Source organism: Heptranchias perlo, chromosome 26, assembly GCF_035084215.1.
Source record: "Heptranchias perlo isolate sHepPer1 chromosome 26, sHepPer1.hap1, whole genome shotgun sequence".
Classification (NCBI taxonomy): domain Eukaryota; kingdom Metazoa; phylum Chordata; class Chondrichthyes; order Hexanchiformes; family Hexanchidae; genus Heptranchias; species Heptranchias perlo.
Window position 1 is genome coordinate 36021532 of NC_090350.1, and position 19220 is coordinate 36040751.

Sequence of the window (19220 nt, forward strand, 5' to 3'; positions counted from 1 at the left end):
CCCAGTAAGAAGATGGGCCCTTCCAGCCGCTGGCTTTAGTGAATCTGACGAATTTACTTTGCATGAGTTGGGAGTCAGCGGCACTAATGTAGCACTAGAACAGTACAAAGGAAGCTTTAGAAAGAGACCCGAGAATGATGGTGAACCCATCAGTTTTTAAAACAAATATATCTGAGCAAGGTTAAAAACCAATTAAAAAAAAGTTAAAAGAATGCTGGGTTATATAGCCAGAACAGTAAAGTACAAATCTCTAAAGGTTATTCTGAGGCTGTAAATATACTGATCTGCAACCTTTGAAGTACTGCGTCCAGTTCTGCGTCCCAGAAGTATATATCGCAGCATCAGACAGGTTGTAGAGAAGAGCAACAAGACTGATCCCAAGTGTAAAGAGGATGAGGAAAGATTAGCAAAGCTTGAGATCCATAGTATGGAAAGAAGTCAATTAAGTTGGGAGGAGGATCTCATCGAGGTGCATGAAATATTAGCCATGATGTGGAGATGCCGGTGATGGACTGGGGTGGACAAATGTAAGGAATCTTACAACACCATATGCGATTTGAGAACCTTTCATTCACTCACTCACCTGACGAAGGAGATAATCTCCGAAAGCTTGTGATTTTCAAATAAAATTGTTGGACTATAACCTGGTGTTGTAAGAATCCTTACATGAAATATTAATTGGTGTCGGTAAGGTGACCCCAGAATATTAATTCAAATTAAGCTGGGAATTAAGGCTAGGGGAGGTAAATTTAAATTAGTGAAAAGGAAATTTAAAATGGACATTGGGAATAATTTCACTCAAAGAATAACTGGCCAGGTGAGGTGGTAGAGGACAAGATACCTGAGACATTCAAAATGCAGCTTGACGTTCGAATTGGAGATTTAGTTCACATACTGGAGGGATGGGCTTGGACGGGTGAAATAACATTTTATTCTTCTTGACCTTTTTGTTTATGTTTCCATGACTCCGCCCTGTTTAGGGGTGGGGTGGGGTCCACAGCATTGGAGTGACAGGCAAGTTTAATTCCACCCATGTAGTTGTTTGAAATTCATGGTTTGCAATGTTATCTTCCAGCTACCGTCCAGTGGCTGTTGAAGTTCCAATCAGCCAGGGTTCGTGTCCCTCAATCTAACACTCACTGTATGTGCACTATCCAGCGGGGGTCACTAGATGTGGATTGGGAGTGGGAACAATGGCTGATTTTAACTCTTTCCTAGCCGAGCCCAAGTGTGGCATCCCAACTGCTACCCAGCAATTGGTGAGATTGGCAAACTTATTACAGACCAGGAAACAAATCTCGGACTGTCTTGTCTGTAAACAGCTTCATTATACATCTGGCAGTGCATTTAGCCGATACAGCATCGGGGAGCTCACATGCTACACAAAAACTTTGAGAGGCCAGAAGCCTTTTCCTTTTAGACGTTGGAAAATGGCTCACTTCAGGCACCAGTTCACTCTTCCTTAATACAAAACCCACAGAGGGAACTACATGAAGCTGATATTTGGTTCATTTGGTACTTTAGTGGGTCACGAACCTGCAGTGAACGACAATTGGCCCCGAGTCAGGAGGATTAGAAATCTTGACACGCCGTATAAATGCTAGGAGACCTGTCGCATGGTAGGGGACTCCATGTTCTGGCCAGGCTGTGAAATGAAACTGCTGCACTTCATGTCTGGCTGAGTAACCTCTCTATAAGAAACAAAAGGGAATCTATAAGTGAGTATGTCGGCAGTGTTTAAGACAAACAATAGGAAGAAAGGAAACCCACAAGAGTTACTTAAATTGTCAATGTTGTAAGTCAAAGGGACAAGGTCAGACTCTGATCTGTAAAATGGTTGGAACCAATAGAGGAAAGTTGCCAAGTTTCATTTTCTTTAAACTTTTCAATTCTAATTGCGACAAACATTTATTTTACCTCTGAAGTCTATAAATATAGGTATTCATAAAGGTGAAGTCAATTCTGATCCTACAGTTTGATATCGGAGCCTTCCGGTGAAAGCTGAGGAGCAGACACGCCGACCAAATTGAAAGTGTTGGAATTTGGCAAGTTTTGGGCCTTTTGGCCTAATTGTAGTTTGCCATTTATCATCAACTATAACACAGTTATGCCAGAAACAAAATACACAGGGGGTAATTTTAATTTTGGGCGATATCAAACTGGCCACCCTTTATGCACCATGCCCGTCTTTTTCTTCCATTGAACTCATTGTTGTTATGTAGGCAATTCATGCACAGCAAGATCCCACATTCAACAAATGAATGAATGAGCAGATAGTCTGGTTTGGTGGCATTGATCGAGGGAAGAATGTTGGCTAGGACACTGGAAGGACTGCCTGCTCTTCTTCAGACAATGCCATGTGGTCTTTTGCACCCACTTCAGCAGGCAGACACAGCCTCAGTTTAACATCTCATTTGAAAGACAGCACCTTTGATGATGCAGATCTCCCTCAGTACTGAACTGAAATGTCAGCTTAGATTATGTGCTCAAGTCCGTATTGCAGAAATTTGCAGAATTTGCTGCAGAATCTGATGTGCAAAAATCCTGCTTTAATTATGGAAGACAACCTTCAAGGTGAAAATGAAGGGGATTAGACCAACAGATCATGTAAAATAAGAATCCGAGGAATGGGATGACAATTAGCATGGAACAGTGCATTAGACAGACCACTAAACAGGCAGCTCTGGAGAGCTCTCATCTTGTCACATGTGACAGCTCCACCATGCAAGAAATGGGTCTTTCATCTGGCAATGTAACATTAAAATATTCAACTTTTGTGGAGTTTCTGGGCACAGAAATAAACTTTAGACCCTTACCCTTTCAAGTGAGAAGGTTCTGACAGTATATTCTGCTAGAAGCTCTGTTTTAATGAGAGTAACCTTTATGTCTCCATACAGCTCTGTGTCATCAGGCCAGTATTTACAGCATTTGACCTGTGGATAAACACAAAAACACATAGCTTAACATTTACACAACTCAAATTTGTTTGCAATTCCAAACTATTAAATATGACTCTTTTTCACCAAGTTTACACTCTGTTAATGAGGAGAGACAATTACACATGGGATGTACTACAGTGAACATAAGCACTGTTAAACCAAGGCTAGTCTTTCAATTCCTCACTGCAGATCACCAGTCTATTCACCAGGCAGGCATCTTCAGACTGGCCGCACTCATACATAGAATACTGCCCTGTTTATACTGCCTTTTGGATTTTAGTAGGACCTACAAGGTGCCCTAGGTTCTAGTCATAGAGAGTAGTCTTTAGATGCCCATGGGAGCTGGTACCCAGCCCTGGTATCAGAGACTCACAGAAAGCCCATCCCAGTGCCAGAGCTCTGAGCTAGAGAGCGGAGAGAAAACTGCTCAAGACTGGTTGACCTTAGAATGGGAAATGGGTAGGGTGAGGGAGGGGTCAAACAACAGCTACGAAAGACTGGAAGGACTAAGATCACCGGCTGGAGGCCACGTCAAAGAGGAACTGAGGAGAGGCTAGAAAACCCGCGACCTCTACCACCTAGAAGGACAAGAGCAGCGGGTATATCCGAACACCACCACCTGCTCGTTCCCCTCCAAGTCACACACCATCCTGACTTGGAAATATATCGCCGTTCCTTCATTGTCGCTGGGTCAAAATCCTGGAACTCCCTTCCTAACAGCACTGTGGGAGAACCTTCACCACACGGACTGCAGCGGTTCAAGAAGGCGGCTCATCACCACCTTCTCAAGGGCAATTAGGGATGGGCAATAAATGCCGGCCTCATCAGCGACGCCCACATCCAATGAACGAATAAAAAAAAACACAAGAGAAAGTGAAAGGAAAGGGAAACAACATTCATCGTTAAAGCAGCAATGTCTTAATCATCAATCTTTTTTGTTTGGGAGGTAGGAGAGCCAGAAGAGCCGTGTCTTTTTTTTTCAAGGTGTCTCACACAAGTGATATAAATGATGTGTCCCAATCTGATTCATGTCATTGAGCTGTTAATTTGCCAACAAATCGAGAAGGGTTTGAGAAGATTCTTTCATGTAACCCTCAACGTATTTCTGATCAGACACCCCAGTAGTAGACTTGTTGGGCTGTATGGCCTGTTTCTAAGCTGGAACATGCTAGGATTCAAAAACATTTTTTTAATGAAGATGTTGCCTCTGTAAAGGAAGTGTGGAATTCGCAGAAAGCAAGAATGAGGTAAAACTTTTTTATGTAGTGAGTGGTTATGATCTGGAATGCGCTGCCTGAAAGGGCGGTGGAAGCAGATTCAATCGCGGCTTTCAAAAAGGAATTGGATAAATACTTGAAGGGAAAAAGTTTGCAGGGCTACAGGGAAAGAGCGGGGGAATGGGATTAACTGGATTGCTCTTACAAAGAGCTGGCACAGGCTTGATGGGCCGAATGGCCTCCTTCTGTCCTGTAACCATTCTATGATTCAAATTCAGTATGAAATAGCTAAACAGGGAGGCACAAATAAAAAAATGTCTTCAATCATATGACCACAACGAATACAGGAATATCGAGCCGGTAGGAGTGTTTCGTTTGTTAAGAGTGCCTGTCTGATTTTCTGACCATTAATCTGAATGAAAGTAAAACTGGGTGGGCGCTTCTCCCCGTCAGATTATCCTGTATTTGTTGTGGCAAAGTGATCCAGGACACCTGGAAACAGGATTAGGAAAACCTGCCCTGTTACATTTTGTTAAGACACAGGAGCTGGATTATCAATGCAGGGTCGAAAAATAACCAAAACCCGCACTTCCTTCATGGAGAATTGTACACGAGTTATTTTCAGGACAGTTGCTGCGATGTTAAATATTTTCAGCTTGGGAATGCACTCAATTTAAAGAAAAAGAGATGGAATATCAGACATACATTGCGGGAGGGGACTGCACAGCAAATTGGGCATAGCTTGAGTTGAGAAGTGTAAGATTTAAGAACACAGTGGGCCAGTCTTGCAGCAAAGAGATCCCTGATGTATTGGGAGTGGTTTCAGAGTTTAAAATTGGTTTTAGACAGACACCACCATCAAATCATTTAAAGGAGATCACTGCAAGTGACAGGGGTGAAGCACACTGGGGGAAGGGGGTTAACAATAATGGGTTTTCCCTCATTGGTTCCTCATCCCACAGCACAATTACAGAAAACTCGTAAACTCCTTAAGGTCCCCGCCTCCTGATGGCTTTAGATTGATCTGAGGGGCAAATCTCTGCAGGTCCAATTTATTGAGAAATTACACTGCAGAAGACAATGTCAGAGAGAGAGAAATGCTTTGAGAATCAGATTCTCTGTTATGAGCCACAATCATAGAGATGGTGGGAAATCAACCTTAGTCATTACTTTCATCCACTGGAAAAAAAAAACCATTCCTGTTAATCAACTGCTTCTCATATTCTCTGACACCATCAGAGATGTGCTGATGGCAAGTAGACAGCCAGGCCCAGTGTACTGATGAATTCTATCAAACCATTCTCAACATGATTGCATTATTGATAAGGAGGGAGTCTGAAGTTGTCCGAACTCTTCACTGTGTCGAATCTTAAATGGAAATGGGCAGTGTTTCGTAAGAGAGCCATTCTCTGCAAGGCTCCAACAGTCTTTTGCTCTCGTGATGAATTGTATGCTGTGCTATACTTACTCGCCCAACCTCCACCAGCTTGGTAATCATCACAATACTAGAACAGCGTTCCTGCCACGCCATCCTCCAGAAGTCGTACACCATTTCCTGTTTTGGTCCTAAGGGAGAAAAAAGCATGAAATGCTTGAAGTACACTTTCAGTTGGTAAACGGAAATGTCTACCTGCATAGTAAATCATTGGTTGTGAAGAGCTTCAGACCATCTTGACGATACGATAAGGCGCCATGTACTTCCATTTAAGATTAAGACTTGGTTCCATTTACTGTTGTCTAGGTTTCCTTACAGCAAACCCCAGCTGCTTGCTCGACAGCCTGCTTTGACACTACCCGCGTCGTTCATGGTTCGTTCAGTCCAACCACCTCCATCATGAACTTGAAAGTCACTTTTTCTCTACGCTCTTAGTACTCCATTTATAGTGACTTAATATTTTGTGTACTGTACATTGGGTAAACAGTGGCTCTCTTCATCTTTTCAGGGACAATATCAAAACCCCCCCACCATCGTGCTTTTATAAACTGATCACGTCAGACTTTGAGATGGTGAAACAATCACATTTGCAGATGTTCAGCCTGATTTGAGCCCTACGTGATACTTTAGGGGCTATCACAGCTGCTTGTACATAATGGTGGAACAACCTGAGGTTGGTGCTGTTGAGCTTCCTTGTCATAATTTTTCTGAAGCAGATTTTTGTTTTTTTTTGCAGAGGAAATAATGTTGGCTTCAAGTCATTTTTGTAGTTAGAAACAAACCCTACAAAATACCAAGAGGGAGCAGGTGGTGAAGCTGCAAATGTTTCACCCAATGCTTCAGCTAAACATTGTGGCTTTGGGGACTGTCAGAAGGTGCATTATCCAATCATTTAGATACCTAAGTGTAGGCAGTAATTGGTACATACATAACAAATCCCACTTTTGTGCAATCTAGTGCAATTAGTGAATAAGAAAATTGACCTACTCTGCATATGAGCCACAATTAATTTGCAAATAGTTTTAAGAACTGTAAAACAGTGTCAAATTTCTGTCATTCTACTTCCCAGAACACCAGAGTTATGCAGTCTTACCTTGTGTTGCAATGAAGTGATTTGCTTTGTGATAGCCCTGTAGAGGTCACCAGAGAAACTGTATTAATGAAGATACACTTTGCGTATGCTTGAGAACAGCTACATGCACAGCTCCATATAATGCAACCCAAACTGTGTCAAAGGCGCAAGACATGCAGGCTTCATCCAATCTTTAACAATACACGTGACACCTGTTAATGAGGACATGGTTAAAGGGCACAATCTTCTGGGCAGGAAAACTTCTCATCGATTCCCATGCAGGACCGATGGGCTTTGATTAAAGGAGATGATGATGTGGTAATATGCACAATTTTTTTCCATTTCTGTGAGTGTCCCAATTAACAGGCTTCAATTGTATTAACTTTTCCCAGTGCCTATACTAATACTGAAAAGGCCATAACATTTCAAACCTTCTCCTATTCTCAGTGGCCATAAACAGCCATTGCACAATGACTCAAACTAACCAGAAATAGAATTTCAGCCTTGGAACAGATTTTTGAAGATTAAAAAAACACATTCTAATCAGTTCATTTACACCTTTTCAGATAGACAGAGTACAGAAGTGCAACCAATCATTAAATAAGACATGGGCAATGATTTAGGTCTGTACAAAAATCACATTTCGTTCTGGGAAGGGAACCATGAAAGGCATTTTGGAAAATTGTTGGGTGGGAAGAGGGTGAGAGGGAGTGGATTTGATCATTTCAGACACAATTTGTTCCCGTAAGTCCATTAAACTATAGCTTTTGGGAGCAAACATTTTCGAAAATCTTTACCTAAATTCACTTTAGTATATATTTCTCCTTAGTAGAAGCAGATTATCAGCCTTTGGCCTTTTCTGTACTATCAGTACATCTCAATTTCCGTCCTTTCAAAGGGTTACACATGCATAACATACATGAGATATCAGACATGTGTACATCAGCGGACTGAAGTGGCTAAATCTTCATTTGCATAAATAAAGTATTATTTAAACCTTTATAAATGTATCTTCTTTTACTGTTTGTAGATTTTCTGCTCTGTGTAATCTAAAGCAGAAAGTGAAATTAAAATGGACCAAACTGCTGTTTTGGTCTATTTAGGGTAAACGAGTTAAACTCACATTTACAATACATCTTCAAAGTTATTCCCGCTTCAAACAGGAACTACACTGGACAGGGGCTGAAGATGAACAGAATTTGACTAGCCACGGTTTGGAACTTCAGCCTCACGACGACAAATAAGGAATCTTAACGCAGATCTCGGTTATGCAAATACAGTCAACTTTTCCATCCCAAAAGGAAATGAGCTTCTTCGCATGCAGGACTCTGATCAACAATCCCACTCAGTTAAGCAACAAAGACGATGGCTACCAACACTCAATCTGGCGTGGTACTGACAAGCCAAACAAGGCTGCTCTCAATCACTTTTCATCTTGTGACAGCTCTTGTAGCAATTACAGCAACAAATGCAAGACTAATATTGGAGTACAGAATGAGAAAATGCCCAGTCAACTCATCAAGCCTGTTCTTTCTGCTTGATTCAAGAACTCTTTCTAGTACCTTGGAATCCTGCCATTTTTACACCAATTTTCAACCAAGATATTCAGATAGCATGTGCGGTTTTGGTTACTTTCTGCCAGTACGAGAAAAGGAGTTCCACAGTGCAATTTCACAGTGTAATCTAGATTTGAAAAGTTTTTTTTGAAAAAGTTAGATTTTGTTTTTTATTTTTGTGAGGATTAGGGGAGCTTGAGGACAAATTTGAAAGAATCACTAGTCAAGGATGGAGTATTTACTTGCACTGGCCCTGACGTTGCACAGTGGGCAAGTTTTACTCTCTTATGGTGCATTGCCTAGTTGCACAGATGTAAAGTGCGAATTGTATTACAAGAGACTTTCCACTTTTTGCTTTCTTTACGTCATCATTTAAAAGCTCCTACAGCCTCTAAAGGCCATTGTTAGGTTTTGTATCACTAAATTGAATTTTTACAGTCTTTAGCCAAATCTGTGCCTCTCTGCCACAATGCATAGTCCCAGCACTAACACCTTTCTTCAGCTACATTGTAACATTCACTCCAAGCACTGAACTACCCCCCCATCAACAACCAAGCAATAAGTAGTCCAAGCATCAATGCAGTTCCCCAAGTACACAGAACTTGCTAGCAGTCATGTGCGCTCAATCTCACTACGATTCATCATCAAGTACTAACCCAGTAAGGGGTAAATTGAACCTAACCTGCTGGTGGGAAACTGACAGGATCGGATAGGCTACCCGATTTACACCACGTCTGATTTTACTTTCCATTGACCCGAGTTTCCCATTGGGCAGGTGAGGTTAATCTTACCTCCGTCCCTTTAACTACACTGAAATAAATGTTACAAGTCCTGACATACCTTCTCAACTACACCACAGTACATGTTCCCAACACTGACACCACCTCAACTACACCACGTTCCTAGAACTGACACATCTCAACTACACCACAGTACAAGTTCCAAACACTGACACATCTCAACTACACCACAGTACAAGTTCCAAACACTGACACATCTCAACTACACCACAGTACAAGTTCCAAACACTGACAAACACCCTCAACTACACCACAGTACAAGTTCCAAACACTGACACATCTCAACTACACCACAGCACATGTTCCAAACACTGACAAACACCCTCAACTACACCACAGTACAAGTTCCAAACACTGACAAACACCCTCAACTACACCACAGTACAAGTTCCAAACACTGACACATCTCAACTACACCACAGTACAAGTTCCAAACACTGACAAACACCCTCAACTACACCACAGTACAAGTTCCAAACACTGACACATCTCAACTACACCACAGTACAAGTTCCAAACACTGACAAACACCCTTAACTACACCACAGTACATGTTCCCAACACTGACACCACCTCAACTACACCACGTTCCTAGAACTGACACATCTCAACTACACCACAGTACATGTTCCTAGAACTGACTCATCTCAACTACACTGCAGTTCTCTTTACACTGACACCCTCAGATTCAATACTTCCTCTCAACTCTGATGCAATGTCCACTCAAAGCATTAACAAGTTGCTTTACATCGAAGCATGCTCCAAGCGTTAATACACCTGCTCAACTATACAAGTACCACCCAACTCCCTCAGCTACTCCACAATGCACACTTCAAGCAACACACCCTTCTTTACTGCTACACTATGACAGCTACTCCAAGCATTGATGCACCCCTTCTACAACACCACAACATACACTTACAAGCACCGACAAGTCCACTCAACTACAATGTAACATATGCTTGGAACACAAACGTGCCAGCTCAGCCACACCACTACCTGTATCCAACTTCACCGCAATCCCAATTGGAAGTCCTCATGCTACCTCAACTCAACCCACTGCACAGGTCACAAGACTACAAAGGGAGGGAGTGCATCAATCTGGAAATAGGATAAAGTGCCATCGTGAATTTGGTGTAAGGCTATGTTAAATCCGGCAACATTTTTGAGCGATGCATTGGATAGCTGAAATTGCGATTGGATAACCAGTCAAAAAAACAAAGTTGGTGCAGCATGGATTTATTTCTTGACGTCACTGACACACCATACCCAGTTACATAGCATGCCAAAGATTTCTAAAAGTGCAGCGTCATTACTGTACCAACTATTTATTTTGCCTCCTGGAATCCAATCTTGGATTTGTGACAACTGGATATGGGAATCTGAATGGATTCCTGGCTTCAGAAAGCTGACGTAACTGCCTTAGTTATATGGCTACAATGCTTCTCCAGTGCTCCACCCCGTCTCACTTCCACCCTCTCACATCTCCAGCAGCACTTTCCAAACTCCAATACTTTGTAGAGCACAACTTTCTTGTGGTTGTACAGACTGTTTTATTCAAATAACTCACATCCACCTCTCACCAATGAATCCCAAAGTCAGGAGAAGGATCTGGTTAAAAATATGTCTATCAGGATACTGTTGAACTTAACTGTATTCTGATAGCCCATCCTTTTCATTGAAGCAACATTGTAAAGCAGATAAAAAGCATTGAGCTACTGCCCAAAGCACCGGACAGCTGAACATATGAATGAGTGGCAGCAGCCTTCCTGTCACGTCAGTACCTCCCCAGATGGAGTGGTATTAACATATGTAAATTTCTAATGACATGCAACATCAACCCAAAAATCTTCCATTCTCCATGTATGAAAAGCTCCTTCAACTGGCAGGAGAAGAAAACTAACATTTTCACAAATTTAAAAAAAATGACTGTGCAAATAATTTTAACCACAGAAACTGTCACATTCTCAATTTGGCACATTGTGTCATACTTACTTCCCTGTTTATCTGTATCTACACTCCAAATGAGGAAGGGTTGTAAAAACCAACAGAGACACAAGCATGTAAGTGAAGAGAAAGATCATATCCAACCACAGCATAAAATTAAGGAATAAAAACAGAAAATGGTGGAAATACTCAGGTCAGGCAGAATCTGTGGAGAAAGAAACCACAGATGCTGCCTGACCTGCTCAGTATTTCCCACATTTTCTGTTTTTATTTCAGATTTCCAGCGTTCGCAGTCATTTTCTTTTGGTAAAAGTAAGAAACATTCTCACGACCAATCTACTATCTTTCCACAACTGCTGTACAAAAATCTTTTGTAAAACTCTTTGGCGAGCAGGCCCAGTATTACAGTACACATCTGCACAATGAATCACAATTGTGTATTTTATCCCCCAAAAGAAGTGAAGTACAGAGAATTTAGCAAAAATCACAGTTTTGAACAATGAATCACAATTGTGTATTTTATCCCCCAAAAGAAGTGAAGTACAGAGAATTTAGCAAAAATCACAGTTTTGAACAATGAATCACAATTGTGTGTTTTCCCCCCGAAAGAGTTTAGCGGCACATCTCAAATCGAAATGCAAAATAAAAAAAAATCTCAGCCTCATTTTGCTCCATCTTTTTTATGCTTTGACCCTTTGCTGGAGTATCACCTAAATGACCATTATTTGTCGTGAGCCTTGGCAATATGTGTTGGCAAGCAATTCCACCACTGGTGGTGGGTAGCCATCACAGCCAAGCCCGATTCTGACTTAATCCAATGTCTACACGTGTGCACTTTCAGCAAGTGTCATTACATAACATCCAGGAGCAGGAACCCTGACCAATTTTCTCCTCCCTATTCCAGTGACACCGGGGCCAATTGTACCACCCCTACTGTCAACCCAGCTAACACAGCACAGACCACGAATTGAAGATGGGACATTCCTCCTATCTCTTCGGCTCAACTGCTCACTTGCTGAGCAGATAGGTGAACAACTAGCATTAAGTACAGTCAAGGAGCAACAAGAGAGCATTTTTCATATTGCATTGCATTTTGCTGTGATATCCCATATATCAATGTTGAATAGTTCACAAGTGGTATGGGAAGCAAATCATCAAGCGTTGGATGATACATGTTAAAGGATCTGAATCGAAGGAGTTCATAGTTTTTCTTTTCGTGAGATCTGACCTTATCTTCACTAATTGCAATTATATTTTAGCTGCGACAAACTGCAGAAAGGAAACCTTCAAATGTCAACTCAAAGGTTTTTCCTTCCCCAGCTTGTAACTCGTCCTTTCTTTCTGGCTATTGTGAACAGTGGAGGGCGGTAATATTTAAAGCCCAATAAAATTTCCAGCTTCTGAACTGGTCAACTCCATGGGTTTTGCTAAACGACCCAGTACCCCTCCCCTTCCCTGACTATGCACAAAATATTCCAGAGTTTGGATAACCCGGCAGTCAGATTTCACCTCTGTGATGCAATCCAACTGATTTTAGGTCAAAGCCAAAGTTGAACTCCAGGTTTCTTGCTTGTTTCTGATGACTCTGAAGCCAAAGTTGAGTTTGTCAGCAACTCGATCAATTCTGAGGAAATTAGCGAGAGTTTCCTTGATGGCAGTCGACACACTGGTTAGCGATAAATCTGAAATGATTGAACTAATCCAAATTGAGCCATATTTACTTTTATTCAGAAAAATGTAACTTTGACCAAATTTGGACTTGGAAGTGATTGAGATAGCCAGTCCCTTTAAAAAAGAGCAAAGTGGACAAGCAGAGGGACATAATGGTGTTTTCTGTTCCATCAAACATTTGAGTCTTTACCATTCTAGGTGTCAGGAGCTGGAATTCCTTGACATGGGTCCGGCTTTCAATATATTTTGATCATTTTTTTTGTTAGAGTATGGGTTTGATGCTTAGCAGTCCAAAGGGCTCCTAGAATCTATTTTGTACAGCTATCTCTTCAACCTTCTGTCACTACACAGAGAGGCACATGTCTAATTCTCTGGTGGTTTGTTGGCTATGGTTTGCATTTGAATTCCTGATATCATTGTGAAGGGTCTTTGCAATCTGGCAAGGAATCTGCAGTTCTAAATCTAAAATCTGAATTCAACCCTAATGTTTGTCCCTGTTAATGCAAATATCATGACCACACCCTTGAGACTGCGACATGAGGGAGTCAAATTGATTTTTCGGCCTTAGTTTACTGATTGGTCATGAGTTAATCCTGATCTTCATGCTTATATTGTGATCACAGTTACATATACATATTCATGTAATAAATGGAATTATTAATGGGGTCAAATACCTGGGGGTAAATTTTAACCCCATGAACGGGTGGGTTGCGGCTGGGTGGGGATGGCAAAAATTGTAAAAAATTAAAACCCGACCCCAACCCGCCCACTTCTGTTAACAGATTAAGTAGAAGAATTGTCAGCGAAACACTTTAATGAATTTGAAATGGATTCTGAAAATGCCAACTCAACAATGAGTGTGGAGGCAGGGGAAGGGGAAGGGGAGTTCTATTGTTGTTTATTATTAGACAAGGGACTGGATGCAGCAGTAGGTTAGAGAACTCTTTTCATTTCTGGCACCAGCCCACACAGGCAGGATGAATCTTTCGTTTCTCTGCCATCTATAATGGTACTAAGCAAAATTAATTCAATTGTCTTAATCTAGAGTGAGTGGGAGTCCACAGCACAAAACAAGCCCTGTTTTTGGCACAATCAGTATGAAAACAGCAGTCACACTCAGACAGGCTGAATGGATAGCTGATGTGGCTTTAAGGCTGCTACACTATGGTTGAGGGTTAAGGCACACTGTCGGGAAGAGGAGAGGAAGCTTTACTCTGCACTGGACTTGTGCCATTCCTCACCTGGGGTCATTCGATGCTGAGACTGGGCCCATAATGGAAAATGCTCTATTCTCTAATCTCAAAGACTACAATAATTCAGATATAAAAATGAATTAGACACAATCTTGTATTCTTATAATGAAACATACGTTTAAATCAGAACCTTATTTTGTGAACATATCAATTTTGGTGGATTGGCCTAGCTTGACTGCACCCCTGCCTGGTGTAATAACATGGCTACACTATTGCATGAAGCAGACGTGATCTGGTTAGGTTGAAGGCCTTCCTTTTGGTATTGATTTCCAACACATCAAATGATCTTGTTGGCTGATCCAGTGGTGTTGTTGATCTGGTACACATTCTGAAGGTCTGGGTTTCTAGGTTACTTAGGAGTTTCTAAATAATGCTAATTAGAATGTTGTTGGCACAGTCAAAGAGAAAGCAGTTAGTATCTCCATTGGTTAACAGGCAAATTCCAGAATGATTATCAGCCTTCACATCTCCATTATTCAACCCTGGTCTGCTTTTCTTCTGTGCTACCCTCTCATCCCAGCACAGGAGCTATTGTCTCTCGTGAATATTTGGTCTATATCTTTCCTCAGCTACAGATCAAGGGTTCCACAGGACACAAAACTTTACCTAATCTTGTAACCACCAATCCTATTCCCAACCAGATATTTATCAAGCTTAAATGCTTTCTGCAGGAAGTCTGTTCCACTCATGAACTTCTCTCCCCCAAAAAGGCTGTGGATGCTGGGGGTCAATTGAAATTTTCAAGACTGAGATCGATAGATTTTTGTTAGGTGAGCGTATCAAGGGATATGGAGCAAAGGCAGGTAAATGGAGTCGAGGTACAGGTCAGCCATGATCTAATTGAATGGCGGAACAGTCTTTACCCGTGTTCCTATCAAGTTACTATACGCAGGCTGGCAGGAGATGCTCTTTGAGGGTGAGGTTGGATTTTTCTCTCCTCGGTAATACTTGACAATGTGACTAACAATTTTAAAGAATATTCTTCCTAAACATTTTATAAATGCAGAGTTTGCAAGTGGCGAATGACATACAGACCTCAAACTGCCATAAACACAAAGGAATATTCCCCTCTACGTCCAACCAGTAAACGGATGATTCCTAACTACTTGCTATTTTCCTTCGCTGATCTGTAAATGGGCCAAGTAGTGACCACTTACCCCTATGGTATCACACGCACAATCTAGTAGCCTGGCTTTAGAACTGCTAAACCTTATCAAACAAACAACCTGGTAAATGAGCTATGAGTACTGACCTCTCACTTGCAGCTAAAGATGTGTGAAAAAAAACTTATAAAGCAATGTAACATATGGACAGAGGTGCCAAAACTAATTTAACTGCTGCTCACCCGTTGTTTGCCTCTACTTAAAGTGTGATCTTGTAACATGTTGTGAATATAGAACATTCTGTGAAACTAACAGTCACATCATCAAACTGATCGCTGATCTGGTTAGAATCATAGCAATTACAGCACAGAAGGAGGCCATAGTGCCTGTGCTAACTCTCCAATTGGAGCAATTTACTCTTACACCATTTCCTTGCCCTTTGCCTGTATATATGGTTTATGCCTTGCAACACATTAAGCTGACAGGCTGGGGAAAAAAAAATCCAACTATTTGATGTGTTATTTTTTAAATCTGAGCTCAGTGACTGTCAATCATGATAGTTGACTGGGACCAGCTGTCAAAATATTAGAGAGGTGCAGTGAGAGAGAGAAAAAACTGTTGCTTTTTCATTTTAAAGGGTCAGATCTTTGTTATTGTAAATTTTCAATCTTAGAAATCAGAGGGAGAATTTCCAAGTGCCGTGTGCAGTAAGGACATTCCTTACAAAGGGGCTCACAATTTTGTTGCACTGACGAGATCTTGCCTCAGATTGGAAATCAGAAGACGACCACCCAATTAGGGAAAGTAGTTCTTGCAGTAGACTTTACATATGGACGAGTTTTCCGTCTGTCTCCTTTAATTCACAAGGAGAACCTGCACTAAGTCAGTCAAGTGTAATGTCTCAGGGTTTGTTCAAAGGGCTAGCAGGAGACTGGGCTTCCAGTTAATACTCATGGACAGACAATGGAGAACATAAGTCTCTCTGTGCTGCTTCATTAAATGCAAGTAACTCCAAATTATTGGGTTCAACACCAAGACTTTGTAGGATTTTTATTGGGCCTCCAATTCTCTCCTCTTCCTCTTCTCAAGACATTGACTTACACACAGCTCCAGTGGTGCTAGCAGCTCCTTCATGCCATGCCCAAATAGCCATTCTTCATTTGTGAGCCTAGACAGTGAGTGAAGTGTAACTATTTTCTTTTAATCTAGATATGTGGTAACTTCATTTTCAGCAACTGCGGAGAGTCATGCACAAGTGCAGAGAGTATCACTTACATCTATGTAGCTCGCATTAACGTAGTCAGAACTGGGATCTCCCAGTAATGGATGCAACTTGACTCGATGACGATCATCTGCAAAATATTATTTGTAAGAGTTCATTAGATACAGAGTGTTAACAGATTGAGAGGTACATAATGGAACTCAACCAGAATACCCTAGAGGGGACGTTCATTATCCATTCTCTGGAAAATGGTGAACTTCGCCCCACTAGAAAATGCACGTGTCCCTTCACATTTGAGTATTTAAAGCGCATTGAAGTGTTCAAAATTCAATCCTGGTAAATAAAAAAAGTAACTTCTTTGTCAGGAATATTGAGCTTTAGATCAGGATTTTTATTGAAAGAACGAGCAATTTGCAAACCTACGCACCTTAGTCCACTTAATCATTTATTTAGTATCAAGAGAAAATTCTCAACAAAAATATGCATTTTATAGAAACGTGATCAGACTTACAAACATACTGCTGCCTTTAGAAGAACGATGGAACTGGATCGACTGGATTTAAGTGCGGTGGCCATTAAAAAAAAGCTTGCTGAGTCCGCCAAGGCCGTATGAAAGCCTAACTGAGCAAAGTACAAGAGGGTTGCTAATAGCCCTCGTACCCCATGCCAGCACGAATCAGTGCTTTTTGAGGATAAGAGAAAAAGGAGAAAACGGGAACAAAAAAAAACTTTACAGGTTGACTGTTAGAAAGAAAAATAGGACTAAAAAAAATGAGAACTCTTGCCCATAAAACTGGGGGCAGTTGATGGCTAGATCAGGATTTTGATGATAAATTGTTGTGGATCAGGATTTTAAAATGATGGAAGTGAATGAGATATTCCTTGGTACACTGTAAGTTTATGGCTGGAGTTTTATGTTGTAATGTGATGTATGGAACAAGATTTAGATACAGTGAAAGTATATTAAATCTGGTTCAACACATTGCAATTTCATGCCTGGATTTTGCTCCCTCTTGGACTGGGATTGCATTCACTTGGCATAGATTGTCTGTGCTTGTTCTCATCAAATGTCTCAACACAGGACCCTCTGTGACTCCCTTGTGTGGACTATTATTTAGCATATTTGAGGTGTGTAATGAAGTTAGCTGAATTCACAGCACGGAAGCCCCTTGACAAGTTGACAAGTCTCTCACATTGGAGACACAGATATGCTGTCTGGAACAGACTGTGATTCTAACCTGCGTGGGCAATTTATCAGTTCTCCAAGGAATGCAGTAGCACCTCTGCACCAAAACGAATAGATAAAAATTACATTTTAAAAAACAAAAATTCAAAGAATAATGCAAAAACAAGATTTCCACAATTCTGTACTTTTCTCTAATTTTACTTTAAACAGTAGATATGTTATATAATTATTACAAAGATTATATGTCAGGCAATATTAGTGCATTTTGAAAGCTGCAAAGGATGTTTGGCACTCAGAACTTGCTCGTTCTTATGTTTTTAATTAGGTTGCCATATGCATTGCACACTGCTTCTCACTTGGGCCCCTCCTCATCGATTCACACTGCTGCTTACCAAAGGATGATATATTCTCAGGAAGCATCGAGTTTCCTCCACTTTGGATACCTAGTGCCTTCATCACTGTTTAGTAGCAGTGGAAAATCAGCTACCACCCGAAGGACAAGGCACTGCCTACATTAAAATATTCAAATAGTCGACTTTACACATGCTGGTCGCCAGTTTTACTCAAACACCACCAGTGCAGTTAGCCTGCGCATGAAGTAAGTGTTTGGCATTGTTTGTCTCTCATTTTCTGCCCCCTCTTCTGAATGCGTTCACTCTTTGCCGAGGTTTGGTTTAACAGTTGGGCATCTTCACCAAACCAGCAGAGGCAAAGCTGAGACTCAGGCTAACAACCCAGGCAATCCTCTGGGTTAGGAATCTACAAATGGATGGAAGAGTGAGTTTGACAATACAATTCTACAGGGGTCCTACTGGTCGTCCGCTGTGACTTCAGTGGAACCTCCTGCAAGGGAGCAGGAAACACCCAGTTACGTCGGGTCTCCGCCATCTCAGAGAGTATCAATATTGCCCAATAAGGGGCTGAACCTCTGACCCACCCTTACAAAACAAATGACAGGCCCGGGGTGGGGGCAGGGAATATCTCAACTGGAATTCCATCAGTACCCGCGGATACGCTGGGAACAGTGAGGCCCACACAAAGGCACTTGTGGACCCCACTGATGGGGTCTGGAGCCCTGAGAGGTCATTTTTTTTTTGTTAAAATAGGTTACTTCCTGGAGCAATCCTTTGTTCGGGGGCCGATCAGAGCTGTAGCTGGGGCTTGGACGGCAGCTGTTGTAGTTTCTGGGGGTAAGGGGCAGCAGACGCCAAAGAAAAACGAGGTGTCCCTGCAAACTCTGGCAATGGGTCAGTGTTGGAGGGCACCAGCGGGCACGAGCGGGCACGATTCCAATATAAAATGCCAGGATCGTTGCCCACATCTTATGTGTGTGTGTATATATATATATAAAAAAAATACACACACACGCGCACATATACACACGTGCACATATACACACGCGCGCACACATATACACACGCGCACATATACACACGGGCACATATACACACGCGCACGCACACATATACATACGTGCACACATACACGCACACACATATACATACGCGCACACACATACACACACACGCGCACACACATATATATACGTACATATCTTTTCTGTGCTCACTAACTTACAGGCAATGATGTTGTCCTGTCTGTTTTTGGTCCTGTTTTCTTTTTTCTTTGACATGTCCCGGCACGAAGTTTGACCCTCAAAGAAGCTCTGGAGAGAAAAAAAAAAATCCAGTTAAAAGGTCACCCAACCACAAAATTATTTTTCTCCTTCCTTTGCTCGTCCCTCCTCTCCTGACGGCACTGACTCTTGCTGTGGGAACAGTTCCATAGCTTCGATACCCCGTCTTACCTTGCCCAAGTG

General features: G+C 41.6%; 1 protein-coding gene across 5 annotated transcripts in view; it reads right to left on the bottom strand.

Annotated features, from left to right (window-relative positions):
• LOC137342691 (receptor-type tyrosine-protein phosphatase U-like) overlaps nt 1–19220 on the bottom strand; it is a 767577-nt gene that overhangs the window by 27504 nt on the left and 720853 nt on the right. For all 5 annotated transcript variants that reach the window (XM_068006795.1, XM_068006794.1, XM_068006792.1 and 2 more), the window contains 6 exons: nt 18980–19067; nt 16269–16345; nt 6685–6721; nt 5625–5722; nt 2817–2933; nt 1537–1691 (listed from right to left, as the gene is read on the bottom strand). In XM_068006795.1, coding sequence (XP_067862896.1) covers nt 1537–1691; nt 2817–2933; nt 5625–5722; nt 6685–6721; nt 16269–16345; nt 18980–19067 — 572 coding nt within the window. The remainder of the gene's footprint in view (nt 1–1536; nt 1692–2816; nt 2934–5624; nt 5723–6684; nt 6722–16268; nt 16346–18979; nt 19068–19220) is intronic.